This window comes from Parus major, chromosome 2 (genome assembly GCF_001522545.3).
Source record: "Parus major isolate Abel chromosome 2, Parus_major1.1, whole genome shotgun sequence".
NCBI lineage: Eukaryota > Metazoa > Chordata > Aves > Passeriformes > Paridae > Parus > Parus major.
In genome coordinates this window covers 89,898,344-89,918,465 of record NC_031769.1, presented here as the reverse complement: position 1 = coordinate 89,918,465, position 20,122 = coordinate 89,898,344, and the positions used below count along the sequence as shown (strand labels likewise).

General features: G+C 36.4%; 1 protein-coding gene across 1 annotated transcript in view; it reads right to left on the bottom strand.

The window, feature by feature from the left end:
• GABBR2 (gamma-aminobutyric acid type B receptor subunit 2) overlaps positions 1-20,122 on the bottom strand; it is a 456,189-nt gene that overhangs the window by 184,696 nt on the left and 251,371 nt on the right. Inside the window, exon 9 of the mRNA XM_015618642.3 lies at positions 9,240-9,300. Within this exon, the coding sequence (XP_015474128.1) occupies positions 9,240-9,300 (61 nt within the window). The remainder of the gene's footprint in view (positions 1-9,239; positions 9,301-20,122) is intronic.

Sequence of the window (20,122 nt, the reverse complement as noted above, 5' to 3'; positions counted from 1 at the left end):
CCCTTAATAAGGAGCAAATACCTGGACTCAAACTGCTTCTGTGCTCTCAAAGTTTTAGTGCAAATGACTATATGAATTCTTCAGCATAAAATTCACAACTGCCTTTGGTCACCTACACCGTGAATAAATCCATCTTCACTCTTTTTAAAAAAAATATTCATTTTTCATCTCCTTTATCTGTAAAAGATCAGAGTTGTTTTCTCATAACACCGTGATGATATTGTCTACCATCCCTGAAGTAGCTCCATGAAGGAAATTTTTGTCAAATATACTTTGCTATAAGTTTCCACAGATTCACAGATCTTTTAAACTTTATCTGGTTATCTTTGTATCTGTAGCCTACAACAATACAAACTTTAATATGATGGCTTGGTGTACTACTCAACAATACTCTGTTTTGTGTGTTCAAATGGTAATGTCAAATAATAAATCTATGTCCTTTCAGTGACCTAGATAAACTTCATTTTCTTCTTTTCCATTCATTAAGAATTAAAGTTATTCTATTTCACGGTTCTGTATATCTTGAGGAAATATTTGAACTGCAAGTTAGGGATGATGTCACTGCAATAGACTGAATTCTCTATTAATTACACCAAATTAAATATTTTCCTATAATATATACCAGAATTTCATGGGTTCCTTGTAAGTCTTCTGGATCTTTTTATCCCCATGTAGTGTATTACAAATTTCTCCAAAGCAAAGCATCTCTCTGAGATGTCAAGGGGAGAAATGTGCCAGCACACAGCTCTGCAGAGAGCAGCAGCTCATGGTGGTCCCACAGCCCTCAAGAAAACCTCTGTCTCTCTTCAAAAGACAGCTAGGGCTGGGTGGTGACAGAGAGGGACAGCACTGTAGATCACCTGAAATGGAACATCTGAACAAGTTAACTCTAGTGGAAGCAGGATTCTGAATGCCAGTTGAAAATATATATATATATAAAATTTCAGTGAAAGAGAGCTCTGAAGGAAAAAACCTGACAATTCTTTTGGCTTCCTCTTAGACACCATTTCTTTTATACTAATTTCTGTTAACTTTTGGAGCTGGATACTTCAATCTTTGGTAGAAATTAATTATTGCAAAATTATTTTCCATTGCTTTTCAACTTTTTTTCTTTGCTGTTACATTTGGAGGTTAGTCTTTCTTCTTGGCAATTAAGACATCTCCTAAGACATTTTTTGCACAACATAGTGACTGAGACTTATCAGATCCTGCAAAACACTTTGTGTCTCAGAGTACACTGAATGAACTGAAGGGGAATCCTATGAATATATATGAATATATAGCTTCTCCTATAATGTGTGTGCTTGTCCCAGTGATAATTATTTGCACAGTTCAAACCATCTCTCAATGGATGAACCTCTCTGTAAAGCACAGGCACAGAAACACAGTGATAAATAGGTCTTCCCTGCTCTTCACACGTGCCTGGGGGAAGACAATGAGTGCAATTCTTCCCAGCAACCTGTGCAACCATGTTCATTGCAGCTTTGGGTGGCACAGAAGGACCCAGCTAGCCTGAAATTATTTGGCTTGAATGCCATGCTGGATAGCTGCAAAGCTGTGGCCTCCCACAGCTGTGCTCCCAAAGGAAAGGTTACCCACCAAACCGCTGGTTTTGCCCCTGGGTGGATTTCCAGCTCTCAGTCTTCTCCATGTTGTTGCTGCTACACTGCTTGCAGCACAGCAGTTGGCCTATTTAAAGTTATCTCAGGTAAAACAAAACAAAACAAAACAAAACAGAACAAAACAAGCTGCCATGACGACCAGCAGCTGCACATCAGTGTCCCCTTCCAGTGTGTCCTCCCTGGCCTCGCAGTTTATATCCACACAATACAGCTTGCTCAAAATAAAATGACTCAAATAACTCCCCACGCTTAACCCCATTAATCTGTCTTTGTAAATAACTCCCTAAGACCCCAAACAATTTCTATGGCTCTTGTCTGTCTTTTCTCTAGCTTGACAGCACAAGTATACAACTTGGGTACCTGAATTTTAATGCACTTTTCCATGTTTATGAAAACAAGCCAAAAGAACACAAACCACAACTCCTAATAAATAATGCCAATAGATTACAAGAGAAATAACTGGCTCAAGGGGATACATTGCTGCTGGTAGGTATGAAACAGAACAGAAACTGAACAGGAAATGTTTCCAAAAAAACCTGACAATAAAAGGGGAAAACAGCTATAAACATATATTAAATATAGTCTCCTTTACGGTTTCATCTGAAAGAGGACTGTTACAAAGGTGAGTGAAATACTGATAATAAAATTACAGGTGATGTTCAGTGCTAGTGAGGTACAGCATAACATACAAGAGAAAATGAATATCTAGTATACAAATGCAGCTGTAGGTACTAAGCAATTTAGAGCATTCAGTATGAGGCCTTGGACTTATTTTGGCTGTTTCTTTGAAAACATCAGTGCTGTGCACACCAGTGGCCAAAGAGCCAAAAAGACGATGAATGTGGCAAGAAAAAATATTGTGAAAGCAAGTAAAATAATGCAGAAAAATCATTCAGAAATGTGAGTTATGGAGGTGGATGTTTCAGACCTGTGTGTGGCTCTCATCAAGTTCTCACAAAAAAAGAATATCAGGAAAGGTAGAGGCTTATTAGAATTATATAACAGCTTTTATATGATAAAAAAACCTAAATGGATGACAAAGAGTTACATTTCTAAAGAGACTCATTGATAAGAGAGATCTGTAAAACATGAATGATGTGTAAGAAGTAAGACAGTTATTCACTCCTTATCACATCACAAGAAGCAGGATGTGCCCAGTGAAATTCTGAGACAGTCAATTTAAAACAAACAGATGGAAGGGCTTTAATCATTACATGCATAATAATTTTGTGAAACTCATTGCCAGTAGATGTGTTGAAGGCTGAAAGTATAAATGGGTTCATGAAAGACATGACAAATTGACAGACAATAAATCCACATGCAGCAATTAAACCTTATGGTCCAAAGACACCCCCCAGCTCTCTCAGGAAAACACTTAAGTTTTGGATCTCAGAATGTAAACCACACACCTGTTCCAACACAGATACCCACTCATAACACAGACTCATCATACACTTGGGAAACCCCAGCTTCAATTCACTTTCTGCCTGAGGATGGCTGTAGTTTTCACCTCTTTGCGTTTATATATACAACTGGATAATGATTTTCACTATTTATCCTGCTAAATCCTTGTACAACATAGAAAATAATCCAGACTGATAGATCAGAAGACAAAGGGTGAGTGGTCCTGACACCCATTAGCAGTTTTGATACTCACTTGGCTGAGGGATCAAAGGATTTATGTTCAAATAAATTGGATTTAAAGGAAAAAAGAAAAAAACCAGAACACAGATCTGATGCTGGAAGAGCAATTATATTTTATGTGTCCTTCCTACAAATAATCACAAGTCTAGGGTTTCATGCTATCCTATGTCTCCTACTAGAAACAATACAGAGAAGTACAACAAGTGGTAATAATAGCATAACATGGACAAGCATTTGTAAATAAAGTGCCAGAATCACACTGTGGACACTGCAGAGGAGCACCAGCTCCAGAAGAAATAGAGATGTAGTAGAGAACTCAAGATGTAATAAAAGTCATGTGTCTGTCTCAAGGCACAACAAGTACGTCTACAGCACCACAGGTACCTGTTTAACTTGTTTTTCAAAACTTCCAAAGATAGAAATTTTATACATTTTCCGGAATTTAAATATCCTTTTCATTAAGAAGCTTTTCCTAACATTGACTCAAATCTCTTAATTCTCAGCCAGATGATGAAGGCCGGACAAGAAACTGTTTTACCAGCAGCTGTCATGCATTTTGACCATCTTCTCTAAGCAACCTAGATATTTTGGTTTTTTGTACTGAGGTATGTTATTAAACTTCTGTTTTCTCTACACATTTTTCTTCAATCAGCACTGGACACAGTAGTTAGCTATAGCCTTTTGGCACCAGGGAGATTAAAAGGATACCATTATTTTTACATCCCAGTGCAAAAAAAATGTCTTTTTTTACCTTTATATGTTTTTGCTTATTCATGTGCATTCACCTGCTGTAATCTTTAGTTCTTTTTAAGTATAAATGTGGACTGGTGAATTGTTCTCCAGTTTGTATTTGTCTAGAAGTTTGCTCCAAATGTAGCACCAGACATTTGACCTAAAAAAACAGCATTCTTTTTATTCTGATTATTTCTTCAAATGCTTAGTATTTGTTTGAATCCTTGTCTAGCCCCCCTTGTGCTTGCTGACTCTCCCAGAGACTACTGTATGCTTTGATAATTATATATTCTATTTCATCTTTTTGATCAGTAATGCCAATATTCAGTGACTCCAGATTTAAGGCACATGCTTTCAGAGTTCTATTTTGGTATACCTCTCCATATTGAAATTGGACTTTAAATTAGTTTTGTAGATGCTTTTATATTCATATAGATCACAGTCTAGTGAAAGGTATCCCTGCCCATGGCTTGGGGGTTATAGCTAGATGATCTTTAAGGTCCCTTAGGGTCCCTTTCAACTAAAACCATTTTATGATTCTGTGAATTGATCACTAAGCTAAAAAAAAAACCACTGGTAACTAAGGTATGGACAGTTACAATAAAATTACACTACTCATATGGAGATAAAAATGGACTGGATATAGTACAGCAAGAAGTTTACAAAATACACATTCACATGATTACAGTCAAGATGTTCTCTTAGGATGTGTCAGAAGTAAGCTTTCTGACTTCTTCAGTAATTCCCTTTTTTGCTTGAAAAAAAAGCATATAGGTTTTGATGATATGGTGATCTTTTCCAGAAGGATCCAGCTCAGAATCCTCTCCTCAGGATTAACAGTCCACAGTTTAATTTATGTCTTTATTACTCATTACATCACATTAGAAATTATTTAGTGCTAATTACTAAAAAACTGCTCAAACAACAGAATTCTGAATTTCTTTATATACTTTTTTCCTAAATTCATATCTAGATATTTGAAGGTATTCCTTAATCTTAAAGATATTAATATCTATAAGGAAATGTTATTCTGACTTTTTTATTCTGACTTTTTAAATTTTTTGCAGAAGCAGTGAAATATGAATCCAATGATTTTGGATATTTCAAACAATAGTTTCCATATATGTGTGTGTGTGTGTATATATATATATATATACATATATATATATATATATACACACATCTGAGTTTTCAGAATTCTTACTACATATTTTCTATTAATTGGATTATATTCCTTCAACATTATCACTGATATATATATATATATACACACATCTGAGTTTTCAGAATTCTTACTACATATTTTCTATTAATTGGATTATATTCCTTCAACATTATCACTGAAAAAAAAATCCACAGGCTGGTTCTTTGGGTTATACACTGGACAGATGATAAATATTAAAAAAATATTCAGTGGCAATTAGCCTTATTTTATATAAGTCTTTGTGGAAGCAAAAACCAACAGTAGTTAAGAGTATGACAGACTTTTATTTAGAATAATAAAATTTAAATATTAAAATAAATAATAAATAAATTTGGAATAATAAAAGGAAACTTTTCCAGGGTTGGATTGATGCCCCTGAAGAACAAGTTATAGATGAACTGAGGATCCAGGAAAGCAATTCTGGATTCTTGACTACCTTCCTCTTGACTGTAGCGTAGACATTTGCTTTCCTACTTCTTTTGAGTAAACTCAGAGAAGAATATCTGTGACTTTTACTGTAGAAGTTCAGTAAGGCTTTTTCTGAGAGGACCAAAGGTGTTACACTTGACGAGTCACGGCTCTCCCTCTCGCTTGGTGTGCAGATCAGCTTTCAACACTACCAAATGTCATACCCCACTGCCTGGCTAAATGAGTTGAAACACTTAAATTGTTCCCAGAAAGACACAGCAGGTGATCACCCACTTCCTTTTTCCAATACACAGTACCACAGACTTTCATTCCCCTCTACACAAAGCATGATTCCTGCACATTCCATTTGTATCTGTTTACAATTCTTTGATTTTCCTTTTTAACCTATTCCAGCACAAATGTCTCCTAGGTTTTCCTTAATTCGTGACAGAAATAGGAGCTGTCAGGATTCTTTTTCAGCTCTCAGTAGACAAAAGATTTTGACCATCTACTTCAACTACATGTCCGACTATGAGAAGAGTTCTTAAATTGCACCCATGGAAAAATTGCCATTCATTCGGAAGGATGCCAACTTTGAAAATCAATTGGACATCTCAGCTGAATTAGCAGTCTGCTCTTTATTTACCAGTAAGGTAGGGGGAGAAAATGCTATTACGTGTACTTTGTATTCTCTGTTGCATACTAAATAATTCCTGGGAGGTATTCGTGATCTATAAAGCAGCAAGCAGTTTGGTCACAGCTATCTCTGGCACCATCTGTTTGACCACTTGCAAAAGTAACAGACTGCACAGAAGCTGAAAAAGAGGCATGACTAGCATGAGTTTGGGAAAAACTGTATCTAGATCCAAAATTAAACCAGCTATTCAGAATTTCATCACAGTGTGTCAGCCGTACTGCAGTTACCCCTTGAACCCTCACAGGCTGGTTTTCCTTTGCCACTGGCAGAAGTGACTGTCTGCACTCTTTCCATAGCCAAAATGTTTGCAGATAGTGTCATTAAAACAAAAGTTTCCAGCAAAGAACAGAAAATTTAGCTCCTGAGACTATCCTGCTGGTTTTTGTACCCAAGCAAATGAGAAACAGACGTTTTGGCCATATTCTCATATATTATTACCTATTTATCTGCTTTATTTTTCTGCATTGAATTATTTCAACTGGGAACAACATTTTTCATTCAAATTGTTAAAGAAATTATAAAGCTGTGTAGATGAAAAAACTACTCTTGAAGTATGGGACACTAACACTGGCGATTCCTAATTATTATGTCAGGATAATAAGCTGCTAATACATTTAATATAAGCTATATTCATAATTACAACTAATTTTACAAAAGCATTTACAAGACATCTTTGATGTATGTGGCCTTTTTTCCTCAAAATCATCATGATATATATTAAAAAACCCCTTTAACCAATGAGTTGTATATCTGTCTCATGCTTGATCACTCCTAACAGTTATAACAACAAAGGAAAAGCCCATTTACCATTTTAAGCACTGAACTTAATTAACTCCTTTACATTACTAGGAACTTTCCCAATAGTTCAAAAAGTATTAAAAGTTAATGAGAATGTTTTGGAAAGTTTCCTAACCAATAAAGGATTCTTTTGAACAACTTAATAATGTCTACAATTTTATCACAAGTACTGAATATAAAAGCTTTAAACAAACACAGTATCAATAAAAGAAGAATGGAAAAATCCTTGATAATATTTAGACTATCATTTATAATTAAAAAACGAAAACTTTCAGCTAAGTTGTTATGCTGTTCTTTATTTCAATTTCTCATACATTTTTGAACATTCTCTTTATTTCCAAAATGATTGAGAAACTAAATAAAACTTGAGACAAGCCTTAAGATGTGTTGACCAACTATTGCTTGCATGAGTAGAAATGCAACCCTTCTCTGGTGTTTCTCCATAGGATGCCTGAGGTTTTTTTTTCAGTTGGAAACCTTTGAGGATCAAAATACCAAGCATGTGCCTGAATTGCTTCTGAAACAGTAATTTTGCAATTGCAAGGGATTTTAAAAGGGTGGCTGTCTCCTGTGTTTTTACTGCTCTAACAGTGTTTCAGCTGATGGTAAAACCATTGTTGTTAAATAGTTTCTGATAAGAAACTGAAAATATTATAAAGAACCTTGGTTTGAATGGTTGGAGAAAAAAAAATCAATATAAAATCAGCTATCCTGTACTTTTATCACTCTTCTGGATTAGTTTAGAAGATATATATTGCACAACCCCATGATCCCAAATAACATTTTTAATGCGCAGAGGGAACATGCCAAATTTCCTCCTTGCTCAGGTGTTCTCGGAGGGTACACATAGATACCTTAAGTAAAATGCATAAGAGCTCCTGCAGACTTCTGAGGAATAAACACCTCTTGTAAAAATTTTCTCATGATTTTTTCATATGTCTGTAAACACCGCTATTATGAAAAGAAAGGGGTGTGTGGGGGGAGGGAGGAAGAAGAGGAAGCAATCAATATTTATCATTAGTGTTGAGCAAGAGTTCCTAAATCACATTACCATGAGATGATGTCTGCAAAGTTTTAGCGGGTCGAAAGGCTTCCGGGAACATGAGTTAATAGCACCACTTTACAGTTGTGAAGTCAAGAGCAATTCTGAAGATTGCTTCAGTAATTCAGAATGAGCAACAACAGAACCCCTCAAGTGCATTGCTGTTCATTAATAATAATGTCCATACAGCAGACAATTTCTGTTTAAAGAACGAGCCTTTGTAACTTGGTCAGCAGTATTATGTTTAAAGCGCTCTCCTGCAAACAAAGGCAGAGCCAGCTTCTCTCTCATGCATTGTATGAAAAGAATTTGCCAGCTTATGACTACCCTCACGAGACCATCCAAATGCAATCATCTCCTGTTTTATCTCAGCCTAAGAAAAAAAAACACATGAATTGCATTCTATATATGCAGAAACAGCTACAACATGAGTCACCATTTCTGCAGAAACCTCTCCCAGCAAGAGCCTCATCCTGGCTGTAAATGGCCCCTGACAAATCCCTATGGCTTCATTTGCGGTCTCTGCCGCCGAGACCGTTCCCTGCAGGAGCAGCTCAGGCTGAGAGGATGCAGCAGGCTTGGTGCTGTGGAGCATGCTGCCTCCAAGGGATGGGGTCAGCAGTTTGTGTCCTCTGCATGCTGAGGGACTGACTCCTGAAGCAACTTTTAGCAAGCAGTTGCAGAATGTCAAAAGTGAACCTTCAGAGAGCACAAAAACTAACTTGAAAGAGCTTAACAACAAAAATCCTCTCTAAATTTCCCATTCATTTTTAAGGAACAACTCTATTAAGAAATGGATACTTAGCTAACCAGTAGGGTTTTTTAAACAGCTACATGTTGCTATAGATCAGTAGTTTCTATAAATAGGGGGATTGTCATAAAGAAAAATTCTTGAAAATACCTCACAGCATTCGAGGTTCAGAACACAGCGTTTTAAACAGGCAACAAAAACTTACTAAATTCCTTTCTGCATCTTCCAAGCAGTTCCTTTTCAAAATAACTGTACATATTTAAAACATCTTGAAACAAATACAACTGATACAAAAGTTTGAAATTGCATACATAATATAATGAAAATTGTTTGCAACTTACCTTGGAATTGTGTAAATTTGATGGTTCCCATCCTCTCTCCATTTCTGAAAACAACTTCACCCTAAATAAAATAAATAAACACCTTAAAATTTTATAAATCTCTCATAATATAGTTTTTCATTTACACTTTAATTTTCCATTGACTATTAAAATGACCAAAGCAATGTTTAAACTCTGAAGATAGCCAGTTCAAACGTTCAGAATAACTCAAGAACACCTCCTTAAAGCCTTCTTCTACAGATTTCAAATGGCCTTAGGAAGTTGGCCAGTGTTACCACCCACTTTTCATTTCATGAAAATGGAAGCACAATAAAGCCAGTAACTTACTGAATTTCAGATGATGAGAGACATGCAAACAATTGATTTTCACTGTTTGGTTTATGAAGGCTATGTAAAAACTTTCAAAGATCACATAAGAAAATAGTTTTCCCCTTCATTCATCCATTATACAGTTCTCCAAATGGCTCTAGAAGCTATTTATCTTATCTTATATACTTATCCTACTAGATTATGTATACCAGTAGCTCCTATGGCTTGGTTTTGAACTATACCAACATCTGTGTCCTAGTATTCATTTTAATTGCAATGTCTTTAAGTCAGTGCTACCATTTGTGGTACTGTACACTGCAGCTTCTCAACATAATGGTCATGTAATGCTGAAACCTCCTCACATATCCCTAGGAAATTACTCCCATCTTTTAGCCCATCTTTCTGCATTAAATTAATAAAAGATCTTGTTAAATTTCCTCCTTACTTCAGCTATTTCATGATTGAGTATGAAACAAGAGGGTTTCATTCATTTATGGTAAGTATTTTTAATATTTTGAACCTGTAGTGGGGAGCTGAATGCTGTCAAAAGAGATTTCTGTTCTACTTCATCCTTGGTTTGGCTTATTAACACCATCTACATAAATCTTTGTTTTGGCAGACATCAGAGTAAAAGAAACCAAATGGCAAACCTGTGAGGACACAATACATTTCTCTGTGCCAGCCTGTCACTTTTTGGATAACCCTTTCTAGACACTGAAGGGATGCACTGAAGGCCTCTGAAATACTGAAGTCAGGTCCCTACAGGAACAGCTCAAGAGGTTTGTAGTACAGCACATTCACCTCCCCCCCCCATATTCTGCAAGCCACAAAACACCATTTCCCTTTGATAAATAGAAGAAATCTTAAACAAGTGTAAGCCACATTGTGCTAAACTTTAAGAATCAAAAGCTCCAATCTCCTGGCTATTTTATAAAAAATAAGAAAAATGTTTTAAGCAAAAATTTGATATATATAAAATAAATAAAATGTGTAAGTTAATTTTATAAACTACAGCAATGCTAGTAAGAAATAAGCCAATCAATGTTTCAGAAACGCGTCTTTAGGAATTATGTGCTGATTTATGGCATGAGAAGTGAGCTATAATATGATGATGTTCTACAGCTCACATCAAGCCATTTCTTTGCTACTGAGATAACATGCCATAAGATTTAGCTGGAGAGTTGTCTTCTTTACACTTGAGATTCATAAATTACTAAAAGTTTTTCTTCTTTATTTAAAGTGGCAGATGTTTGAATAATAGATATCACTAACACACACATTTAGATGCAATATTCCAAAAGCCAGTCTTAGCACTATTTTGTCCTTTCTTTTTATCTCACCACACACGCCAGCACAAATGCCAGTAAAAACTGCAGTTTATGGTGTGACCCACCATAAAACCTAGATCTTATGAAATCCTTGTGAACATAGCAATACCCAAAATCCTTTTTTAACTTCTTAACTTTTAACTGTTGAGGTGATGTTACATAGGCATATTTAGATATTGATTGGCAAAAGGACCAGTGATTGTATAGAATTAAGGAAAATAATGGAAGTAATGTTAATACTAACAACTTCTGAACATCATCATCATATTCAAAAAATATTTCTTGATCAAGTAAATATTTTATTTCAAGAGATGTAAAATAAGACCTCAGTCCTGAACAAGCATTTAAATCAACTGCAAGTGAATAACTTAGAACAAACAATTAGAAAAAAACTCATATTTTACTGTATATTAAATAGTTAATTACTAAAGATTTCCTCTTCCATTATGCACAGATCATCCCAGTGGAGACCAACAGAAACCACACTGGTGTCTTTGTGTCTATTTAATTTTCTTCAATCTACCATCTACATTTTTTCTTTCTTTACAAGTTGTAAAAGTGAATGCCAGAGTAGATACCAATCTGCCCAGCTGATCTGCCCAACTTCGAGCTGTGGACAGGCATCTTCACACTATCAAGGACCCTTGAAGAGCTGATGGGAAGGAAATAGAAAGTTTGTGGGAGTCCAGCAGGCAGAGATGTGAACAGAGAGTGGAAAAGGAGCTGGATGAGCTCAGTCTGGCCTTGCTGGACATTGCAGCTGGTGTGTACAGCCACCACAGCACACAGAATTCCGATTTTTCTGGCCCAAATACATCCCTGTATTTGGGATTCATTGCAGCTGCATAACTCATCATACAACCTTACAGAGATGTACTTTACCTAGTTTTCCTAAATGTACTACCACCTATAAGGATAAATAATACTAGTCTCACATTACAAGTTAGGTGACTAGAACAACAGAAATATAGGAGCTTATGCTCTAGGATTTTTAGGTTTTTGTTTCTTTGGTTTTTGATACATCTGCTTCCCTTGTAATTTTATTTTTTTTAAAAATGATATTTTATTTCTTTTTAATCACCTCAAAAAGCTACAGTGCTTGAAAGTTCTTTACAAATCATGAAAACCAGACTGGACCAAACATTTCAACAACATCAATCACACACTTGCCACATACAAAGACATCATCTCCCTGTTTCTTCTGAGTACCTTCATCCTTTTTGTGCTCTGTTTTACAAACCTGATATTGATTTGTGTACTTTGTTATACGGAGTAACTGTTTCATCCCTTAATAAAAACACATTTTCTGCCCTCCTTGGATTAGAGTCTTCCCTTTTATCTTAAGTCATTAGTCCTTTATTTGTGGTCAGAAGACCACATTGTCCATTCACACTTACAAATTATTAGGGGACATTAGATTTATTTCAGACACATGGGACTTCCACTGCCTTTATGGCAGTCATTTGTCTCTACTTGGAAGGAGCTGTATATTATGCTTCTATATTTTTTCCTGCTGGTTAAAAGGTAGGTATCTTTGCTATATTTTAAACTTGTCATTAAGCTCTTTTTGAGCTACTGAGCACTAGCATTTATTACAATATTCTTTGCATTATCTTTGACAGTATTATTATCCAGCTCTGGATAGAGGCCCACACCAAAGTTAGAATTGTTTCATTCTTCATGCACTGAAATCCACAGCCAGCACATTTTTTCATTCATATATTTAGTTTTCTTCTTCAATCAAACCAGGGTTCATAAGTTTCTTAACTGCTCTCTCAGTCAGGGCCAGATCTGCACTTTGACCAACAATTAATTTATTAATTAAATAACACATTAAATTTTTATACTGTCTTCTGCAAAGTTTCTCAAATATAGTAAATGGAGAACTAAGTGCATAGCATTTACTTCATGATTTTCAATACTATCCCTACAACCAATGTCAGCTTTAGACCATGTTTACTTCCTCCTTTAGCAGTCCTCCACCACATGGCACCGAACAACTGTTTATTCAACTGTTTATCATATACTCAGCCTATTCTTGATATCTTATTGGTGATTTAAAATGTCATAAATATACATTCAAGCTAAATTAACAACACAGATACCCCTTCATCAGATGAATGACCATGAGAACAATGACAAAAACACCACAGCTGGAAATTTAATTAAGTTTAATTAAATAAAATTAATTTTATTTAAATTTAAAAAATAATAAATAAAAATAGAAAATAAAAATTAAAAATAAAAATAGAATTTAAATAAAAATGAATTTTTTTTTCAAAATTTAAATTAATTTAATTTAAATAAGACAGTTAAATACCACAGGATTTCTGTGCCCTGAGTGTTGTCTGATGGGTCAATATATTTCAGGACACTGCTTCAGTTCCACTTCACTGCCCAGGAATCTGGGCTACTCTGGCCTACATTGAAGTCATCTCCTCATATAACAGTGTTGAAAACCAGTGGCTTTCCATGAAATATCTGAGACTACACAGTCAAATCTGCTCCAACAGTGACCATCAGTATTTTCCCAAAAATAAATTAACTCATTCAGTTTTGGGGTACTTGGGTGAGATATTTGATATCAAGTAAACAATCTAAATAAATGCATGCAGAAATACATGAAAAGCAGTAAGATAATTATGACAACTGAAATAATGTTTTACATAATTTTATATATTCTTTATATATTTATGTAATATATAAAATCAAATCTGTCTCTTCAAGTTCTGTGACATCTGCTGAAGTCAAGGTGCAGTTCTGAACTTTAAGTTTCCTTATTGGACTGTGTCCAATAAAAGTACAAGCCAAGGAAGCATCCCAGGATAGGAAACCAAAGAGTTCACTATCACCCAGGGGGCAGCTTACTGGTGTCTCACATTGCTCCCAGCTATACAGCTCTACACCTACCTGCTGGAAGCTTGGTAACTCAGCACTCATCAGGCCCCTGTGGGAGCTCTAGTGGCCTACTAAACCAGCAAAATGCATTCAGTGGGATTTTTTTTCTTTTTTTGGGTTTTGTTTTTTGGGTTTTTTATTGCTTTGGCAAGTAGGCGATATGTTGTTTCTCAATTGCTGAACCAGAGCCAGCACAAAAGAGCCCTGGAAGGATTCAGGTACTAGCAGAAGGAGGTAGGAGGAAGGGAGCAAGACACTCTCTGTTAGCCCTAGATCCTCTCAGAAGACTTTCTATATTTTCATGCAATGCACGCTGCCTGCCACTCACATGTTGCACTCAATTTACTCATTTGGGACTCCTTAGCTACTGACACACCTTCCCTGACACACACAAAGCATCAAGCTGGGATTCTCTGCCTCCTGGTTCTGCAACTTGTGGGCAGTGAAAAGCTACAAACTGGAAACCATAGCCTCTTCCACCCTTCAAATTTCATATCCAAGACAGTGATGCTTACAGAGAAAGGGAATATCATTTATTCTACCTAACAGGATTTTAGCTCTTCAAGTATAACCTCACTTCTGAAACAAAACAGCAAGCTTCCAGCTGAGGGCAGCTTGTGTACAACTTGTCTGGTTTCAACCTATTTACATCACTCATTCAGCTGCAGACAAAGAGATAAGCACAGGAGATGTAAGCAGAGTGCAAGAGAGGATACCAAGGAGACAGCAGTGAAGGTGTAACCCCCTGTGGGATAAAGAACCATCCATCATATTTGGATAAACGAGAGGAGAGCAGAAGGCAGAGGGTGACAAAAATTAAAATGCTCCACCAAATCAACAATGCTCCTCAGTCCAAGATTTTATATCTTTGGACTGCTGTGGATAAAATGTTTCTAGAACATTTAATCAAAGCAGACTCAGTGACTGCTGCTTTTCAGGCCTTGAGACTATTTTCAGAAAAAGATGTTTCCTTCAAAATTTTCAAGATTAAAGACTAAAATATGAAATAGTTTACAATCCTTTAGGATGTCTCTTCCCTGCCTTTTTTCTCTCTTTATGACATTTTCCAAAAGCTTTGGGTAACTCAACACTGTTGTCTTGGAAGCAGCTGAGCAGCTCAAAGAACACGATGAAGCATAAAAGCCTGGTCTTGGCTAATGTATTCTAAATGAAGCAATACCAGCATTCTCATCTAAACAGAAACTGTTGTTCTAGCCATGTCAGAGTGGGCATAAAATAGGAGGAAAAAATGAACAGACTTATTTCCATACATTGAGCATCCACCTGCACCATAGCAAGTATGCGGTATTATCCTTAAAAAAACATACCCACAAACAAGTTAGTTTCCCAAACACAAAAACAATGGTTTTGGAGAAAAACAGTGAGGAAGAAGGAAGCTAAATTGTTGGAAGAGAATTGCTGAGAAAAAAAAAACAACTGGTAACCATGACAGTGGTGGAAAAGATTAATGAAGGTTTGGCATTCACCAAATCCCTTAACATCGGAACTAGGAGTCACTCATCTATTAGGACTTTGGTCTAAAACAGAAAAATCAGTGATGTTTTTCACATTATTCCTTTGCACAGCAGGTAATGACCTTCTGCAATTTGCATTGAGTGAGGATTACTTATATATTTGTTTCATTTAGAAACAGAGGACTGGGATGTGACCTAATCTACAGAACTCATGAGACACTTCATGCATTCCTACGTAGCTTCTGTGAACTCTTGGTAGTCAGACAGGTAAATGGAAAATTATATCTCAGAGATAGGTCAGAGATCAGGAAATATTAATGACTTTTTAAACAGGTTACAGAAACTGCTCTCATATGAATGAAGTATGGGATAAGCAGATGTACAGGTTCACATCAGAGGCAATTTGGAAATAAAGAACACAAGAGAGAGATAAAGAAGTTCTTTTTTTTTATTCTCCCCCATGGCAAAAACTGTTCTGGGCAAAAATATCCAGCAATTTTAATAAAAAAGATGGGCTTTGTGTCTCATATTTGCCAATATCTTAGTTAGCATCAGATAATTCAAGTAGTCTGTGGCATTGCCCATTGTGTTCTGCTTTGGCACTTGTCTACCTTAAATGCCTACAGAATAAGTAATAGTTTCTCAAAATAATAATAATAAAAAATCCCTGGTATGTAAAATAATTTCTTTAGACTATAATTTCCCAAAACCAAGTTTCCTAAAAAAAAAGAAAAAGCTACTGTGCATCTCCTAATATCATGACAGCAAGGAGTTATATTCCACAGCTGGGCTGAAGAATATGAAGAAATGGAAAACGAAGATCAACACCTACAGTTTCAAATGAAGTATAACATCTTTATGTACCTATTGTTCACATACATCCTCAGTCTAGGATTATATGGAAATACAAAGTACTGGAAGCCTTTCCACCATGGTTTCATCATGCTGCCACTACACTCCCTTCTAAATAATGAATTCCAGTCCATTCAGCCTCTTTTTCCAAGGAGAGGGGATTTTGTCATTTTGCCTATCTCCCCTCTCTAAGCGCCTGCTACACTTTTATTTATTTCCTGACAAAGGCATAACTGAAACATGAATGCCCTTGCTGTGCAGAAGGGTTCTCTATTTCTACCTAATATTTTGCTAGCTGATCTTTACCATATTTCAGGCAGAACTTCAACTCTTTTTTTTTTTTTTTCAGGAAAGTGAAGGAATGGAAAAGGGAACAGACAGAATATCTTTAGTTAAAATTTCCTCCCTCCATCTCATCAGCATCCTCTATCATCAGTTGTCACTGCATAAAAGTGTGCTGCTGGCAGCACAATGACATAAGCCCAGACTAAGCTGCTCCATTAGATTAGCATTTAGATGCATCTAAACAATTTTACACAGCTATGCTGAAATGAGACAGCACAATCATAGCATTTCTTTCAGCACAGCAAGCAAAGGCATCATTTACGAACATCTGAGCACTCCGTTTACACACAGAAGGAAGACTGAGGGAATAATATCCCTGACAAGGTACCAGCAATTCATAAGCACCTAAAAGGAGGGAGAAAAGGATGCTAGCCAGGAAATCATGCATCAAACAGTATCAGACTTGCTGGCCATTTCAGGTGAAGAAAGATGAAACCTTTATGCTTTCTTACTCATCAATGTGCTTTTACACACTCACCTGGGCTTATGGCCAGCACAAGGCAAAGCAGTTTGATGCTCTTTTATTCTTTATGGGTATATAATTTTTACCCAGTGACTGAGTTTTTTGTGAGTCATCTCTGTCAGTGATCAGGTAAGCTCTATGTTCAACATCATTAGCAGTATTAGGTTTAAAAGCATGGCAGGAAGGAAACTGAAATGAAACATATATACTTGAGAAGCTATTTTGCAAGTTTTTTTCTGAGTACTTCAGAAAGTAAATGACAGGCCCTGGAACAATGTGCAACAAATACTTTTAAGTCTGGTGATATATATAATATATAACAGCGCTGTTGGTATTTAGCCAATTTCCTGATCTATGGCTGGCCTCTGAAGCACAAGAAATGTAATTCCTTTTCCCTTGACTTCCAGGAGTGTGTAAAAACATTGATGTAAACAACCTGTCTTTCAAGGTGGCAAGAGAAAAGGAAACAGTCTGAAGCACTGGGACTAGGAATTCAAGCCCTTCCCAGTGTGTATAAAAAAGTAAATATGAACTGCTGAGGTGATGTTCAGAATTGTTCTTACGAGGTTGAGTCCCTGATGATTTCAGTTTCTAGCTCTGTATATCTGTAGAAACAGGGTAACAGCACATTATCTACCACCACCACGTCTTTTTTCACCACTGCTTTTCTAAGAATGAATCAGAAGAGATGGCAACAAGCCTTTTAAGGACACTGCATTAAGCAGCAGTTCCATCTCTTCAACAGTGCAATTTCATATGATGTTCTGAAGTAATTTCTTCCATTTTCTTTAAACTACATTAATCTCAGCAGAGAGCAGAACCGCACAGTCTGCATTTGATTTGTTCTGATGATGACCCAAATGACTGCAGGACCCACTGCCTCCTCTCTGTGCACCTCCTGCCCAGGCTCTGTCACACTGGCTGGACACAGAAGATTACTTTGTTTACTCTGTTCTTTCTAATGAGCAGGCAGCCTCTGTTGTTAACAAGAGAGCAGGCAGCCTCTTTAATAGCAAGGTCTTCATATCCAAAGTAGAACACGCTGGCATTACCCATGTGCAAGTTATGAGCACAGCATCTTCAGACTATTATCTTCCTAAGTGAGCAACTTTAATTCAAAACCACCTTAAAAGGAAAGGGGAATTTAAAAAATTTGCAAAGACCAGACAGCTTAACAAATCTAAGTGTGTATACCTGTCAGTCGTGGATGATTCTCCCTACTGGGTAGAGAAAAGGCTACAACAGCAGACTCATTCCCAGTGTTACACAGGTACTTTGCATTCGAAAATTCCCCTGCAGGCAGAAGTGTAAACTGATGCTGACCAGGGAAGACTGAGTAAGCTAAAAGGTTGTTTTTTTGTAGGGGCCAGCGATCCAGATCAAGAACACTAACACTAATTTTCCCTCTTTTTATGCAGTACAAGCTCTTAGGAGCTCAAACAGTTTAATTTAATAATAATAAATTTTTTCTAGTGATTACAGTATTTTTAACTTTTCTTCTGCAAATCAGCTAAGACAGTTCAAAGCACAAGGGAACTGACTGTCCAGGACATCAACTTTCTAATACATTTCCCAATAACCATCACTGAAATTGGTCCATTTTTCATTTCAGAATGAAACAACAATTTTTGTTCATGTAAATTTACAGCAAGCTTCTAACAACCTTTTAATTTAGGCCACTTGTGGTTTTGGCTTTACTTGACAATTGCCAGAATTGCTATGACATCTAAGATGTCTATTTCTGTAAAGCTAAAAAGCCAAACCTAAGCTATTTCCAATCTTAGGACTCTCAGATTTACTTTTCTTTAAAATTTCAGATTTTGTCTATATTGCTATCAGAAAGGACTCCTGAAGACAGCTATGTTTGATGATAATGAAGTAGAAGTTTCATCCTCTTCCCTTTCTTCAGCACTGCATCCCTTCAGGTGATGCTTTCATCAGCATCAAATTCTGACTGAAAATTGCAGAGAAGAGAATTAGCATTGCTGAGCACAGAGCACATTGCTGAACAGGCTTGGCAGTGGCATGAAGGAGATCTAACCAGCATATTCTTAATAAAATCAAATTCAGCCCTTTTCACTGTCCATTTTAATCCTTCAGGCTATCCTAACCTGTGCCAAAACCCTGAAGGGAGTCAGTAAGATATAACTGGCATAGTTTTGACACTTTAAAGATTCTCTATTTATGTGTGTAGCAGTCTTGGAGAGGAAAGATGGGAGGTTCTTTGTAGAACGCTCAGATCCGAAGATGCTGAGGAGGCTCAGTATGGTTTCTGTGTGGTCAGAGCCATATACCATTAGATCCTACACAACATAGCAGCTTTCCAGCCAGCACAGGTCACAGATCTCAAAGGTGTAGCTCTCTTCAGATTCCATAAAACAGTGCTTAGAGTAATGGTGTTACTCTTCCTACACTTTCAGAACACTAAAATTAAGGCTGATACTTAAATACCTTCCCACTGTGATGGATGATTTTAAAAACTTTTGCGAAATACTTTGTTGTTTTAAATACATTCTCTGCCTAAAATTAATTAAAAATTAATATCATACTAAAAATTTGAGACATACCTAGTCACTTAATAGATAAACAGTGTATTTTCCATGAAATATACGACTTGAAAACTGTTCATGATTCCCTATGGATATGATGATAGAGATGAAAACAAGACAACAGCTGATACCCCTTTGTTACCCCTTAGGTCATTCCAGCTAATTTGCAGAAATTAGTACAAAAGCAAGTGAATTCAAAGTGAGTCCTCTTTTTGGTTTTCTTCTAACTCAAGGGAGTGTTTAAAGTCCAATTAATGCTATGAAATAGCTACAGACTAGACATCTTCTTCCTCCCCACGCCCCCCGGCATTTCCACACCCAGGATGTTATCCATACCATGCCATGCAGACTAATTCACTGAATTAGCACTCAAGTAAATTAACTGGCAAATCTACATAGAAAATAAATATTTGTGTCAGTCTAAAAGTACAAGTAGGTTCCCAGACTACCAAGCTTAGTCCAGGTTTCTCAGCTCAGACATCACTAAGTTGCTTCTGGAGAGAAAAAAAAAAAATCAATCCCAACCCAAAACAACCACCAAACTAAAAACTAACCAACCAACCAATCCACCACCCTTCAAAAAACCATGCACAAAACCAAACAATCCTCTACCATCACCAAAACCAAACAAAGACAAAAAGATACCGCCCAAAAAATAAGAAAG